This window comes from Loa loa, assembly GCF_000183805.2.
Source record: "Loa loa unplaced genomic scaffold supercont3.241, whole genome shotgun sequence".
Lineage (NCBI taxonomy): Eukaryota > Metazoa > Nematoda > Chromadorea > Rhabditida > Onchocercidae > Loa > Loa loa.
Genome location: NW_018108421.1, coordinates 54,208 through 68,250, shown reverse-complemented (window position 1 = coordinate 68,250; position 14,043 = coordinate 54,208). Strand labels below are relative to the sequence as shown.

At 24.9% G+C, this 14,043-nt stretch overlaps 2 protein-coding genes across 2 annotated transcripts in view; both read right to left on the bottom strand.

The window, feature by feature from the left end:
• Positions 1-7,986: 7,986 nt before the first annotated feature.
• Positions 7,987-9,167, bottom strand: LOAG_03426 (hypothetical protein; the record flags this gene model as incomplete). The annotated part of the gene is made up of 2 exons (XM_003138963.1): positions 7,987-8,088; positions 8,997-9,167. 2 exons carry the CDS (start codon positions 9,165-9,167, stop codon positions 7,987-7,989), a joined length of 273 nt encoding a protein of 90 aa, XP_003139011.1.
• A 1,057-nt stretch (positions 9,168-10,224) lies between these two features.
• LOAG_18261 (hypothetical protein) overlaps positions 10,225-14,043 on the bottom strand; it is a gene marked incomplete at both ends in the record, with an annotated part of 9,049 nt that continues 5,230 nt past the window's right edge. The window contains 6 exons of the mRNA XM_020450925.1: positions 10,225-10,350; positions 11,054-11,219; positions 11,484-11,575; positions 12,386-12,460; positions 12,590-12,718; positions 13,121-13,245. Coding sequence (XP_020305344.1) covers positions 10,225-10,350; positions 11,054-11,219; positions 11,484-11,575; positions 12,386-12,460; positions 12,590-12,718; positions 13,121-13,245 — 713 coding nt within the window. The remainder of the gene's footprint in view (positions 10,351-11,053; positions 11,220-11,483; positions 11,576-12,385; positions 12,461-12,589; positions 12,719-13,120; positions 13,246-14,043) is intronic.

Genomic DNA, 14,043 nt, shown 5'->3' with positions numbered 1-14,043 from the left:
CACCTTCTTTGTATTTTCTAGTCACTTATAATCAATCATTAGGGAGACGAAATGGCTGCCGATATTGAAAATTTCAACTAATTAGAATAATTGATTGGCGTGATTTAATGTGAAAATTGTAAATACCTGTCAAATACAAATTTGTCGGATTTACCAAACTGCATGATTTAATTTAAAATTCCGTTTTTAAATATTCGTTAGGAATATTTAATGAATTTTTCAGGCTTACAATACAGTTTTAAAAATCCTTTTGCTGAAAAATCGCGAATGAATAAAATAAATTCAAAAATTTCAAAAAAATGAAACAAAAAAAAATAAATCTGCTATCAAAGTTCAAGCATATATTAATTGAAAATTCAGCAGGTAAATTTAAAAAATTATAGTTGAAGCATTTAATTAGGAAAAAAGTTTAAATGAATATGCTACGTCGATGATTTATTAAATTAATTTTTTCTCTGCTAATATATCATCTTATGCTTGTTTTACCTCATAAAATATTCAGAATTATTTCTACCATCAGATTGCTAATCAATTTATGTACAATATAAACAACACTCCCTCAACATTTGGTGACATTGAGAAAGTGTCGCTTTCGCCGTCCTCAACCTTCATTCTTTTTTTCTCTTTTGACAGGAAATGAAAAACTTAATAATTTTTCCAAAAAAAAGTATTGGAAATAAATGCCTTAGTAATTATAAAAATATTATCAAAACTTATATTTATTTAATAGCATAAGACGAATCGATAATACGTTAAGAATGAATTGATAGACTAAAGTACAGTAAACTGGTATAATTCCATGTAATGAAGTAATGGGAAATTAACAATGAATAATGAACAATGGAAAATTTACAATGAACAAAAAAATTAATAAAAAAATTAACAATGAACAATGAAAAAAGTATTACAGTAACTTACAATTGTTTTATCCTAGGAAAGTTAAAACTGAATAACAGAAAAGGCTTTTCGGAGCAGATGATGAAAATGGTATAGGTATTGGAACTTTTGATTTTTGGGTGTACAAGATTTCTGAGGGAAGTTAATTTACAAATTTCACATCTTTTTCTCTTACCTGTCAAATATTATAAGTACCATTCATTATTCTCTAATACATTTTTTAACAGAGTAATGAATTAGCAATTCTTTTTTTTGTATAAATTGTGATAAAATTATTTTAGCTAAGATATAATTTTTAAGTGCAATTTCAAAATATTAATATTCCAATCAAAAATAAAAGGTCGGCTTTTTTTAGTGAAAAGTGAAGATATGAGAGCAATTTGATTTTTGCTATAATTATGCCACATTAACTATAATTGTTGAAATAGAAATACATATCTATATGATATATAAAAACAAACTAATATAAAGCATTAAGTCAGTTAACCTTTTTTAAATATTTTCATAAAGCAAAACATACTATAACAATTTTTGACCTTTTGTCTAAAAATCATTTTTTTCTTTTTTTTGTGAATTTTCCATTATTTTTTTGCTTTTTTTTTACATTTTTGGAAAGTTTGGTATTGAGTATCATCCGCATTTGATAAAGAAATAAAAGAAATGAATATAGTGATAAGGGAGTAATCATTACTTAGTATGTTTACAATATAAGTAAGGAAAGTGCTTATGATTAATCTGTTTTAATAATTTTTTTCTTGCAACATAAAAAAGGATAGAAATACGAAAAGCATAAAATTTGTCCAAATTTTTAGAATTTAGAATTAAAAAAAACTGTATATATTTTTATATGGCAAATGATAACTTTTAGACTATCACATAACACATTGCATTACTGATATATTTCAAGAATTGAATTTTTGAAAATGAAAATTATTTGACCATTTCTAAGCCCTTCTACTACTATTTGTTAGATGCTAATTTTCTTGCAATCTTAATGGATTTTATTTTAAAAATGATCATTGGCTAAAAGCAATGCTCATATTGTTGGCTAAATAAAATTTCATTTGTTATGAACAAGTAAGTAAATAGGTGATTATCTGCTGATACTTTGTCATTTCAAATCATGAAATGAGCCAATAATATAAGCTAAAGGAAAATTAACTCATATCTATTAATCATATCTCTGCAATATTACAACTAATAAGAGGGAAATGCCATAAACGCAAAAGCTATCAAATATTGCTTTTCTGATAATTTTACGAAAGTATACGAAGCAATATGTGAAGTTACATTTAACAGTATTAAGTAAATAAGCAATCCTAATAAAAAAGAGATATATAGAAGAGGGAGAGGAATATAAGCCTAAATTTTAATAAAATTTTTATATAAGCAAATATAAAGAGTTTTAACTATAGGTGTGAAGAGTTAATTAATTAATTAATTAATTGGTTACATTATTAATTCAATAAGGAGTAAGAAGGAAGCAAAGATCAACTGAGAATTAGTTGAATCCATCAATCGGTTAAGATAACAATTGACAAAAAATAAATGTTTTAAAATGTTACATAAACAATAAGATAAAAAGGGAAAATTAATATTGAATGAAGAGAAAAAAAAAGTCAAAAAAGAGGTCAAAGAAATGGTCCAAGGATGGACAATAAATCTACATTAGGTAATTGTGTCGGAATTCTATAGATTTTAAAAATTGAGCTGATGATATAAGAAAAGAGGAAATATTTTGGGATTGCTTTTTTAGTTTCAAAATTGATAAAGAAGGAAAAGGGATTTTGATTAATGCAAGATTGCAGATGTAATGTATTTCATACTCTTCACTAATTAAACGAATATCTGAGTTGAGGATTTGAGTTATTTGAGAAATTTGTTGAACATACATTTTTTACTCGTGTCTTATAATTTTGATTATTCATATTTTTCACTTTTTAATTTTTCAATTTTCAAAAATTTTTCACCTTTATATTAACAAATAAAAGGAATTTTCTAAAATTGAAAAATTACCAACCATTAAATTGCTCCAATAAATTTAATTATCAGTTAATTTAATAATAATCAGTAGTAACTTATCTAGAAAATCAAACTACCGAATAACATTTGGATATTAGTGGTCATAGCTTTATGAATCAAATCTACTTCTACTGTTAGTTTTTTATTTTTAAATTATTTGTTACCATTTTTTTAAGCATAAATCATAGAAATGGAACTTGCAGTTTCGCATTGCAGGCCTTCTTCTTTCGGATATATGGATAAAAGAATGACCATAGCATGTGTGACACTGTTAAAGCTATTAGAAAAAAGTTTGTTACAATCGGAACTGTTATGGTCCGTAGAAAAGAAAAGTTAAATATGCATGTTTAAATTTCGAATAAAAAGATTTTAATATTTGCAACACAGAATTGAATGCATAAAAGAAAAACTTGATAAAGTGTAATAAAATTATTTGACATATTTTAGGTTACTTAAAAAAAATATACGATTAATGCTATATTGCATCAGTTTAGCTATCATATTTTTTATAGCTTGATTCTTTGGATTTTTTTGTTCAATTAATAAGATAGAACTGAAACAATAATCAAATCTCCAAGTACAAATGATATTAAATCGACCATTTATTTCCTTTTAATCATTTCCACTAATCAAAAATCTTACTTTTTGAAATATTAAAATTAAGTTATCAAAAAAAAAGAATCAAATCATGATAATTTTAAACAAGTTATTTGTATTGTAATAATCTTATTTATATATTTTTTCCATCCCTTGCTTCTATTCCTTCATTTTTCATCAATTCTATTTCATTTAATGATAAATTTTGAAGAACAAAAGACTAAAGGAAAATTGAATAAGTCATTTAAGTGAATTTTAATTTTTATCAAACTATACTTTATGCAGAAAAAAAGAAATAAAGTGACCATTTTTTAATATGTTAAATGAACATTTAAATTTCCCTTTTGGCTGCAAAAATTTTTCATTGCTGTAAACAAATTTGTTTCCTTTTTTATTTCTTTTGTAAATAATTTAAAAATTTTCAAAATCTGTGTAAATATTACAAATTTTCTTCGCTTGAAATATCAAATTTTCCATTAAAATATGTTGTAAAATTTTTAAATTGCAACAAGTTTTTGGTAAAGTAATTTATCACATTTAAAAGTTACGATTGTGTAATTAATTATCTAACGTAAATGTAAAATAGTGATATTAAAATATTTGAAAAATGAAGCTACAGTATATGTATAGCTAAATAAAATCGTTTGATAATTCAGCAATTTTCACAAGTAATATTCATAGCTTTAAGCCATAAAAGTTGGCCTTATAAACGACATTGTTAAGGTGTGGTTATTAGCTTTAAATCGGATTCCTTTAGTATAAGTCTCATTTATATGAATGATAAATTTGCAAATCTAATCGAAAGTATTGGTATTAAAAAAAGAAAGAAAAAAAAAGAACGGCTAACTAAATTATATGAAAGCTTTGAATTTTTTTTTGCATCCAACAAACCAAAATGAAAAACTTTGTCAGTTTGTTATTTTTGTTCTGTAAATCATTATTGCATCATATAAACAGAAATGGTACGATTTAGAATTTAAAGAAAAAAAAAAGTAAAAAAACGACACAACGGTTTTCTAAAATAAAAAAAAATTTCTTTTGATTAAAAATAATAAATAAAAAACGAAATTATCGGAAAAATCGGAAAGAATAGTATTATAAAATTATTTTTGAATTTTTATTGAAAATAATAAACAAAATTATTTGAAAAATTCATTAATATTTCTTTTCTTACATAGAAATCGTTTTTTATTTTGTCCACTTTGAAATTCATTGATTTATGGCATGAATTAATTGAGTTATTCAATATGCAAAGAATGAATTATTTAAATAAACATATACTATTGGTTATCCAATGAATAAAATAAATTTACTGTAAATTTTAATCAAACATTTCTAATATAACTTTAATAACTCGTTGAAATCTTTAAACTAAAGTAAATCATCTCACGTGGATACGTGATGCTTTCTTTGTCATAGCATAAATCATCGTTATCGACTACTACTATTCATAGTTTAGTAAAGATAATCGAAAAAAAGATAATGTTATGCAAATTTGGGGATAAAATTTCAAATACTATGAATACATTACTAGAATAATTGTATAATTCTATAAAAGATTTATTGATGACAAAAAAAAAAACTACGATACAATACTAAATCTTATCAACTTATTTGTTCCATTCAATAAAAAACTTTCAATGAGAATTTTTGCTTTTTAATAAGAAAAATAAACAAACATATAAATTTCTATACTTATTGATTTGATTTGTACACTTTCAGTCTTTTTTCTTTCCAATACTACTAAATTTAAATACAAAAGCTGCAAAGAATGCAATGAAATGCATTGAAATGATTCATCAGCATGTATTTATGTAAATTTTCATAAACAAGATAGTTGAAAAATGATGATTTTATTAGCATCCGATCAGTTAAATTCTTTTTAATTTAATACTTAATAACTGATTACTTTAGTTACCAAATAAAATATCAAATATATGGATAAAAATTTTAATAAAACTGTAAATAAGAATAATAATTTGGTAATGTGTATTTTACAGTTATTGATATATTAATTGACTGGTTAACCAATGTACACTTGAAAAAAAGTGATATTGTAATTGTTCATTGGGTTTTTTTTTTTTGCTATAATATCAAAATAACTGGAAGGACAAAAAAAAGCATGCAAATAAAATAAATGATAGTAATAATGACGATGATAATGATGATAACATTTGGATATGAAGTTGATTACAAAGTGATAAGAAGGAATTAAGTTGAGGCAGTTTAGTTGACGACATATTTTGAGATGCATAATATAAAAAAATCAGCAGTAAGGAAGGAAGAAAGGATGATGCAAATTGCTATAAACAAAGTTGAGACAATAACAAAAATGTGACATAGAGGAAAATGTCGCATTAAAATTAATAACGACAAAGCAAAAAGAAAAAAGAAAAGAAGGTGCGGAATGGAAAGGGAAAATAAAAAGTGATTGATGTTAAAGACGAAGCTGATAGAAAAGACTTTATGATATAGAGTAATATTAGTTAAATTACATTAACTGGTTAAATTACAACATTAATTAGTTGAAAAATAATTGAGAAATTAAAATTACAAGTAGTTTTTTATTCTTATTTTTGCAATTTGGGGAAAATTCCCTCATCAAATTCGTTTATAAATATTAATTATCAGTTAATGGTAAATATTTAATGATTATTTAATATTTAACTGGAAACGAATTCTACTATACAGTAACGAATACCATTATCATCTCTAGCATTTAAATTTCATTTGCTTGTATCATATGAACGATTTTGCTTATGATATTAATCCCTTCTTCTACTTGTGATACTAATTCCTTCTTTTAAAACATTAGAGATATTTGACCGATTCAAATTATTATCGTAAAATGAAACAAATTACAATGACACAATTTCAGTAATATCATACTGATACTAAAGGAAAATCATAACGAAAAGTCATAAAATTTGCTATTCTATAAGGTCCATAAATTCGTAAAGGAATGATTCCTAAAAATTAAAAATTATCAATTATAAAAGGATGGCACATAAAAAAAAGGAAAATAATATGGATATAATTAATCTTTTTATAAAAGGTTAAAAAGTTCTCACATATGACATTTTCAGGTGTTAATCACGTAATGGTGAATAAACCGAATATTTTTCTATTAATCATTCGGTTGATATCATGACTTCTTCAATTTGGATATTACTTATTTTTCAGAGGTATGAATTATCTCGTTAGAATTTTCTCCATAACTTATTTTAGGAAAATAAATTTCAACAAGTCAATTTGGCTTATCTGTTAGCTGACACATTGATTTACCGATGAATTTTCAGTTCAATGAATTGAGTCAAGCTAATTCATTACCTTAGTTCATCAGTTAATTCCATTACATACATGCTAGAGATTAAAATATAACAAATTAAATATATTCGACAATTATTCGTCATCATTTTAATTTACTGGTAAAATTTTGGGAAACTTATTTTGCCAAGAATTAAATCAATACCTAGGATAAAGATTTGAGTAAGGAAAGGTGGTGGATGAAAAATGAAAAGTTTAGAAAGTTTTGGAATTCGAATTGTCGAAATTTGCATGACTTTCCAGTGTAACATTTCTGTAAACATCCGAATTTAATCTTTTAGACTTAATATGAAAAAGTTAAGATTTTGATAAATTTTAGAATTTCAAATTTTTTTACAATGTCTAAAATATTGAAAACAGTTAAAATTTTGTTATAACTATGAATAGAATGTTGCACTGAATTCAATGTTGTTTAAAACCCAAACAATTGTTGCAATTTCTAGCAATGATTGATAATTAATTGATAAATTAGCCTATTATCAGTCAATTATTCCATTAATTAACTGAACAGTTATACATACATAAACATGGCTGTATGGATTGGATTCATCCATCATTTTCATTTATTTATTAAACTGAAAATGAAAATCAAAAGTTTTTTTGAAATTTTATTTTGATAGTGAAACTATGACTAGTTGTCCTTACTCATATAAAATACATCTTTATTTGTTTTCCACTTTCTAAAGAATTTAATTAGTTTCTGAAGAATTTTTTATTTTTAGTTTTTTCATTTTAATAGTTTGTTACCAAAATAAAAAGTTTCAATGAAAACTTATGATCCAAATAAGAAAGAAAAGAAATTCGAATAATTAAATTTAGTTCTATGTGAAGTGTAATATACTACAGGATTTGCTTGTCGAGAGAGATTTGTTGTCCCTTTGAAAGAAACTTTATCCCAAATTTCAAATTAATTTCTAAATATTTGATCAAAATATGAGATTTGCTTTAAAAGGCTACGGTATGGATCCTCGATGAATTTTTGATCTTGCTCAAAATTACTTTATTTGAACATCTCATGGTTAAACTTCGGCAACGAAGATATTTGGAGGGGTCTACCCATGTTTGCTACAAACGCGGTGATGATTAAAAAGACCGATGCAAGATAGGTAAGTTAGGTTGCAAAAGATACAACAGAAAGTCTCCTTAGGCGGTATTGGCATGACCAAATGTTAGTCTGATTAAATGACTAATGTGCGGTACTGGTCTGACTAAGTGATTAATGTTATTGTCCTTAAATAAACATTGCTGAAAACATTGCGAATTTAATTTTTATGTAGTATAGGAATAAAAATACATCAATACGATTATATGTATTACAAAACAGAAACAAAAAAAGGAACAATTCTAACAAATCGGAAACATTTTTAAAATAATTTTAAAGAAAGTACAATGTAAATTTAATAAAATTATGGAAAATTTTTAAGCAAATGAAAAAAAAATAAAAAATAAACAATATTGTTATTGTGGATCGCAAAAATATAGTCAGTGCAAGATATAAACATAAGAAAAGGTTTTTTTTAATTTGGTTTTAATCAAAGTTATACGTAATGCAATGAAACAATACGTCACCATCATGTCATCATCACTTTGCTACATTTGTCATTCTCATTTTGGCATTTAAGCATGAGAACTACGTTAAGATTAGATCGAATCTATGAAAAAAGTAAAGATAAATAGGATCATCAACAATCTGTGTATAATTACAGCTATTCAAAAAGGAAAAGAAAGAGGAAAACTAGTAATAATATAAGAACAAATATTCATGAGCAAACAATATCAGTAATATTCACTTTTAAAAAATAAATTAACTATCAAATTAGTCTTATATCAGTCATAGACTAAAATTTGTCCTAGTCATTTCCAAATTTCAAAATTTCATTCAGAACATTTAGTTCCTGAAAATGACAAATACAGTTTGTGAAAATGACAAATAAATGACAAATCTTCAAATACAGTTGGCAAGATCATACAATGATAGGAAATAAATTGCTTTCGAATGATTTGTAATTAACATAAAAGTCATCTCCAAATTTCAAAATTTAATTAAGAACATTTAATTTATGAAAATGACAAATACAACAATAACGCTTAAAGTTTTGATATATAAAGTAAAAAAAGAGATTAGAATATTTGTAGTTCTAAACTTTTTAAACTTTACTAAATTTAAGACCAGATTCCTCATTGTTATAACAACTTTGGCAATGAAGTTTAGAATCACGGACCCGAACATCGGTACCTCGAGTTCCATTTCCCAATGTCATCTTACAAACATAACATCGGAAGCAACTCAAATGATAAAACAAATTTAACGATTCGATGATCATTGCAGCACCACGCCCTGTAAAAGTTAGAAATTGATAGTGAAATATTTTACATTTGTGGTATAGATATTATAAAGTGATAAAAACATGTTTGCTCATAAATTTATTAATGTAGCAAAATGATTGTATATAAACACCCGCTTAAACATTTTGATCGTTATAATAATAATGATAATACAGTGTAGTGATTAGCTTAGTTAAATTGTATTATCAAAGTTAATCACACAATCATTGTAATATATGTTATAAGCAAAAAAACAACAGTGATATATTATCGTGATTAGTTTATTTCAATGATATAATCATTTATATATTTATCTATTATAGATGAAAATAATAATTTGTTATCGTAATTAGCTTAATTTATTTGTGTTAGCACAAATAAATGATAACTTTCGCTTATCTTAAAAGTGTATATCAGAAATAGAATTGAAATCGTTATCATGCAAATAGAAAAAAAAAAAAAAAGAAAAATAAACAAACCTTGCAGTGATATTTACAAAAGCAATAAAGCATAACGGGTAAGTCATTACTTTTTTCCCGTTTTTTTTATTTTTCCTTTGTAAAGTAGCAAAAAATGCATGCAAAGCTTGATGAAAATCAATACATATACAGTTGATGGATGCAGGTTGATATTTAGAAGCATATAACACAATTACAGTTCACTAAAATGCGTAATTTTTTGCAAAAAAAAAAAAAAGTAATAACGTGAAAAAAGAAAGAAAAAAAAGCACTTTTTATGTTATTCCAAAAAATTTTGCATTTTTTCCCGAAAAACAAGCCAAGTTAAAGTAATAAATAAATTTATGAGAATTTGAAAATGCAATACTAATGGCAAGCATATAAAATATTGATTTTTTTGGGCTTAAAAAAAAAGGAAAGCGAAATTAATGAAAAATGTGAAAAGATAAAAGTTAGTCTATATGGAATTCAAAGAAAGAAAAGATAGATATATATCTCAAATAATGGGAAATTTGTCACCGAAGAAAAGAAAAGATTTCTTTGCAAAAACAAGTGTAACAATAAATTTTGTAGTATAAAGCGTAGAAAAAAAAAAATTTCATGAAAACTTGCCAAGTTCCATGCTACAATGGGAACATCGATGTTTACCACTTACTGATAATAATGGTTCATCTCTATTCGATGGAAGTTTATTGTTTACTTTATGATTGTTTGGTTCATCTGACTGAAAAACAAAAAAAAAAGTGAAGGAATGAACAAATATTAACAAATCATAACTGTTAATTTGAACTATTATCTGAATAATTAATTCGATTTAAAATTTTACTAAGATTATATCAATTCATATGATATGATTTCAATATTATTAGTATTATAACAGTATCCAGTTCTGATATTACTTAATATCAAACTAAAGAATATTTGAGAAAACAATGACAATTAAGGTGAGAATTGAATTTCATACAGTATAAACAAAGGACTTATTGCTGAAAGGCTATATGTGACTTCAAAAACTTGACCTCTCTGGTTTTTTTAGTGATGGCTACTTTTTTTAACTGCCTAACCTATAAGTATATTTAGAAAAAAAAGACTTCAGTTTGGTCTGGGACATATATCATCCAGATATAAAAATAGATCGATATCACAGCATAATTAAAAGTGAAAAGAAGCTCATCATTGAAAAATTATCAGACCTGCCTATCGTAGATGTTAATACTGGATTATATTTTCTCAATTATTTAATGAAATATTTTAATTTCAACTATTTTAACATCTTCAAGTAATGCTGTTTGGAAGTGAGAAAAATTTTATGCAATGAAAATGAGCCTTCTAACCATGTTGATCATGTTTACATTCTGCTAAATCAATTAATTAATTAAACATTTTGATATGTTATTCCCTCAGTTTTATGAAACAAAATTATTTACCGCTTTAACTCTGCTCGAATTTGAACCAGTAGATGCGTTGTTCTCGGACGATTTTCTGGGTTGATCAGTAGATGAAAGATTTTCGATAATCGAGCCAGATTTCTTCATTCGTGTCGTTTCTGATTGTGACAAGTGCCTGGTTATCTTTCCACTCCCATGACGTGAACTGCAATTAATCATCAGACTAAAAAATGAAAAAGAAACAATAATATTCCATTAAAATTTAGATCATGAAATAGTCGAAACAATTTTAAAAAACCAAGAAAAACTAAACTGCTATCGAACTTCGGGTTAAAAAAATTTGAAATTTTGGATTGAAAGAAAGATTTAAAATTAAAAAATAAGTAGAAATTTCGGAATTGAAAATTTTTGAAAATCTAAAACTAGCCTTTCATGTGTTCCAACATCTTTATTTAGGCGAACTTGAAACTTCGAATCTGCATCAATTCCATTACGACTTTCTGGATCACCAGGACTCGGCAAACGTTGTTGCTCAATAATTTGGCGCCATTCTCGTGACTCCTGAATTTATAGAATTTGCTAATATAACTGTCCAAATATATATTAATTCTTATTAAAACTATTCTATGCATTTGATACAGCTGATTACTTAAACGAAATAAAAATTGCAGTTATTTTTTTGCAATTTGGAGATGAATAAAATGAGAATTAAGTAATTAATGAATACATATAAATATATTCAGTAATGTAGTAATATGTTCAATAATATAGTAGCATAATAAAAAATCACTAGTACAACATATGATTAAAGTAATATGCATTATTCCAAAACAATGTTACATTGTTTTGTTAAGATACAAAATATATACAAAATCAATGGAAGATACAAAATATTGATTTTTGCGGATTTAATTACCAACAGTAACAATATCACTTTATAACTGAAATAGAAAGAATTCCGGATGAATCAGACCAGGAGTGATATTATCTTTTGAGTCTTAACAAAAACTAATTATCTCACCTAGAACGATTTGAGAAAACTGTAAATTGTTAAAGGAAAAGAAAGCATTTATAGCAAAGAAAAAAAGAACTCCAAAACACTTCACACATATTTATAAAATATGCGAAATAAAGTAATATATTAAGCAAAGTAATTCGTTTTTTTTTTCAAAAAAAAGCTAAAACCAAATAAAAAAGTAGCATAATAAATGGGAATTTACTAAAGTAGAAAAATAAAGAAAAAAAGGAATAATCACTTGGAATAAAGCAAATTTCAGAAGAGATCTTTTGAAATTGACAATTGCGCATATCTTAACAAAAAAACAAAAGCTGCTTCTTATCATACTTCTTAATTTATCCTAAGATACTTACCGTTATCGTTGAAGAAGTTTTCATTTGTCCATTATTACCATTACTACTATTATCGTCAGACATTACTGAATCTTTCTAAAATCACATTTCCGTTATAATACTCATTGTGAATATTACTACAATATTGTCTAATTAATAAAAGTTTTATTTTTTTTCCAAATAGACATTATAACATTATGATTTTATCATACACATATATTTTACTTGAATAGTTGATTTGGCAGGAGTTGGAAGGTTGCATGGTACCACATAACCATTTCGTCGATACTCGCCACCGATATTTCTCGGTAATGACATCGTCCTTGCTTCATCTTTCTTCATCCAGTAACTTATCTAAAATAGTCTTCTATTACAAAACCGAACTTAAAAACATTATATTCACCATTTATGTTTAGTTCAAATGGAAAATTCCATGAAGAAACACAATATTTATTATTTAATTTACTTAAAAAAGTTATATATTTCAACCGATATTAATAATATTTTGAAAAAAATACATTTCACAACAGAATGAAATGTAAGCAGTCTTAAATATGTAATATATATCAAAAAAAGCATATTTGATATTTGTGCTATTTCATCTGACAAATTCCACAATCTTAATTAATTAAATACAACTTATGTCAAAATGAAGTAAAATAAATGATAATGTTTGCTGAAGTAAGCAATAATTATGTTCTTTTAACTGAAATAAGTGATAATTTTATAATGTCGATTGAAGAAAGTGATGATAACCTTATGTTGTATTGGTGATGTTGTAACACTTCGAACTGGAGTTATATCATAATTACGGAGAACAAGTGGTACTTCACCATCATCCTCGTTGGTGAACAAACTCGTAAAACCGTCGATGTCACTTCCTAAAACTTACTGTTCCTCATTTACATTCATCATATTGGTTGAGTTTACCTTATATAATCACAATACCGTAATACAATTTCATTACTGAGTATTACTTAGGCTTCAATACAAATGTAAAAGAAGTGTATCATGAAAAATAGTAGATCTGTTTCAAATCCTCTCAATTATTAGTCCAATTTGAATCAACCGTTGGAATAAAAATATTATTAGTAATAATAATTAATAGTAGTAGTAGTAGTAGTTATTAATAATATAATTGATAATAATAATAATTAATAATAATAATAGTAATAATAATAGTAATAGTAATAATAATAATAGTAGTAATAATAGTAATAATAATAATAATAATTAATAATAATAATAATAATAATAATAACAATAACAACAATAATAATAATAACAATAACAATAACAATAATAATAATAATAATAATGACAATAATAATAATAGTAGTAATAATAATAATAGTAACAACAATAATAATATTATTATTATTTTTAATTGCATAATATAAAATAGCAAGTACACTGTATTGACAAATAACAGACAGAACTTGAATCCTTTAAGTAATGAAACCCTTTACACTTAAAATATGTTTAAAAAAAATACATAAAATCTAAAAATTTTTTTTGTTAGAATAACGGATATTTTTCTTGCAATAAGTTTTGAGGATAATTCATTCCTACAAAAAAAAAGTAACAAGTTAGTGATAAATGTAAACCTCGTCTGAAGAAGACAGAACGATAAGCGGAAATGCCATCATCCGGATCGTAACCAGTATTTGTTTTCCGTT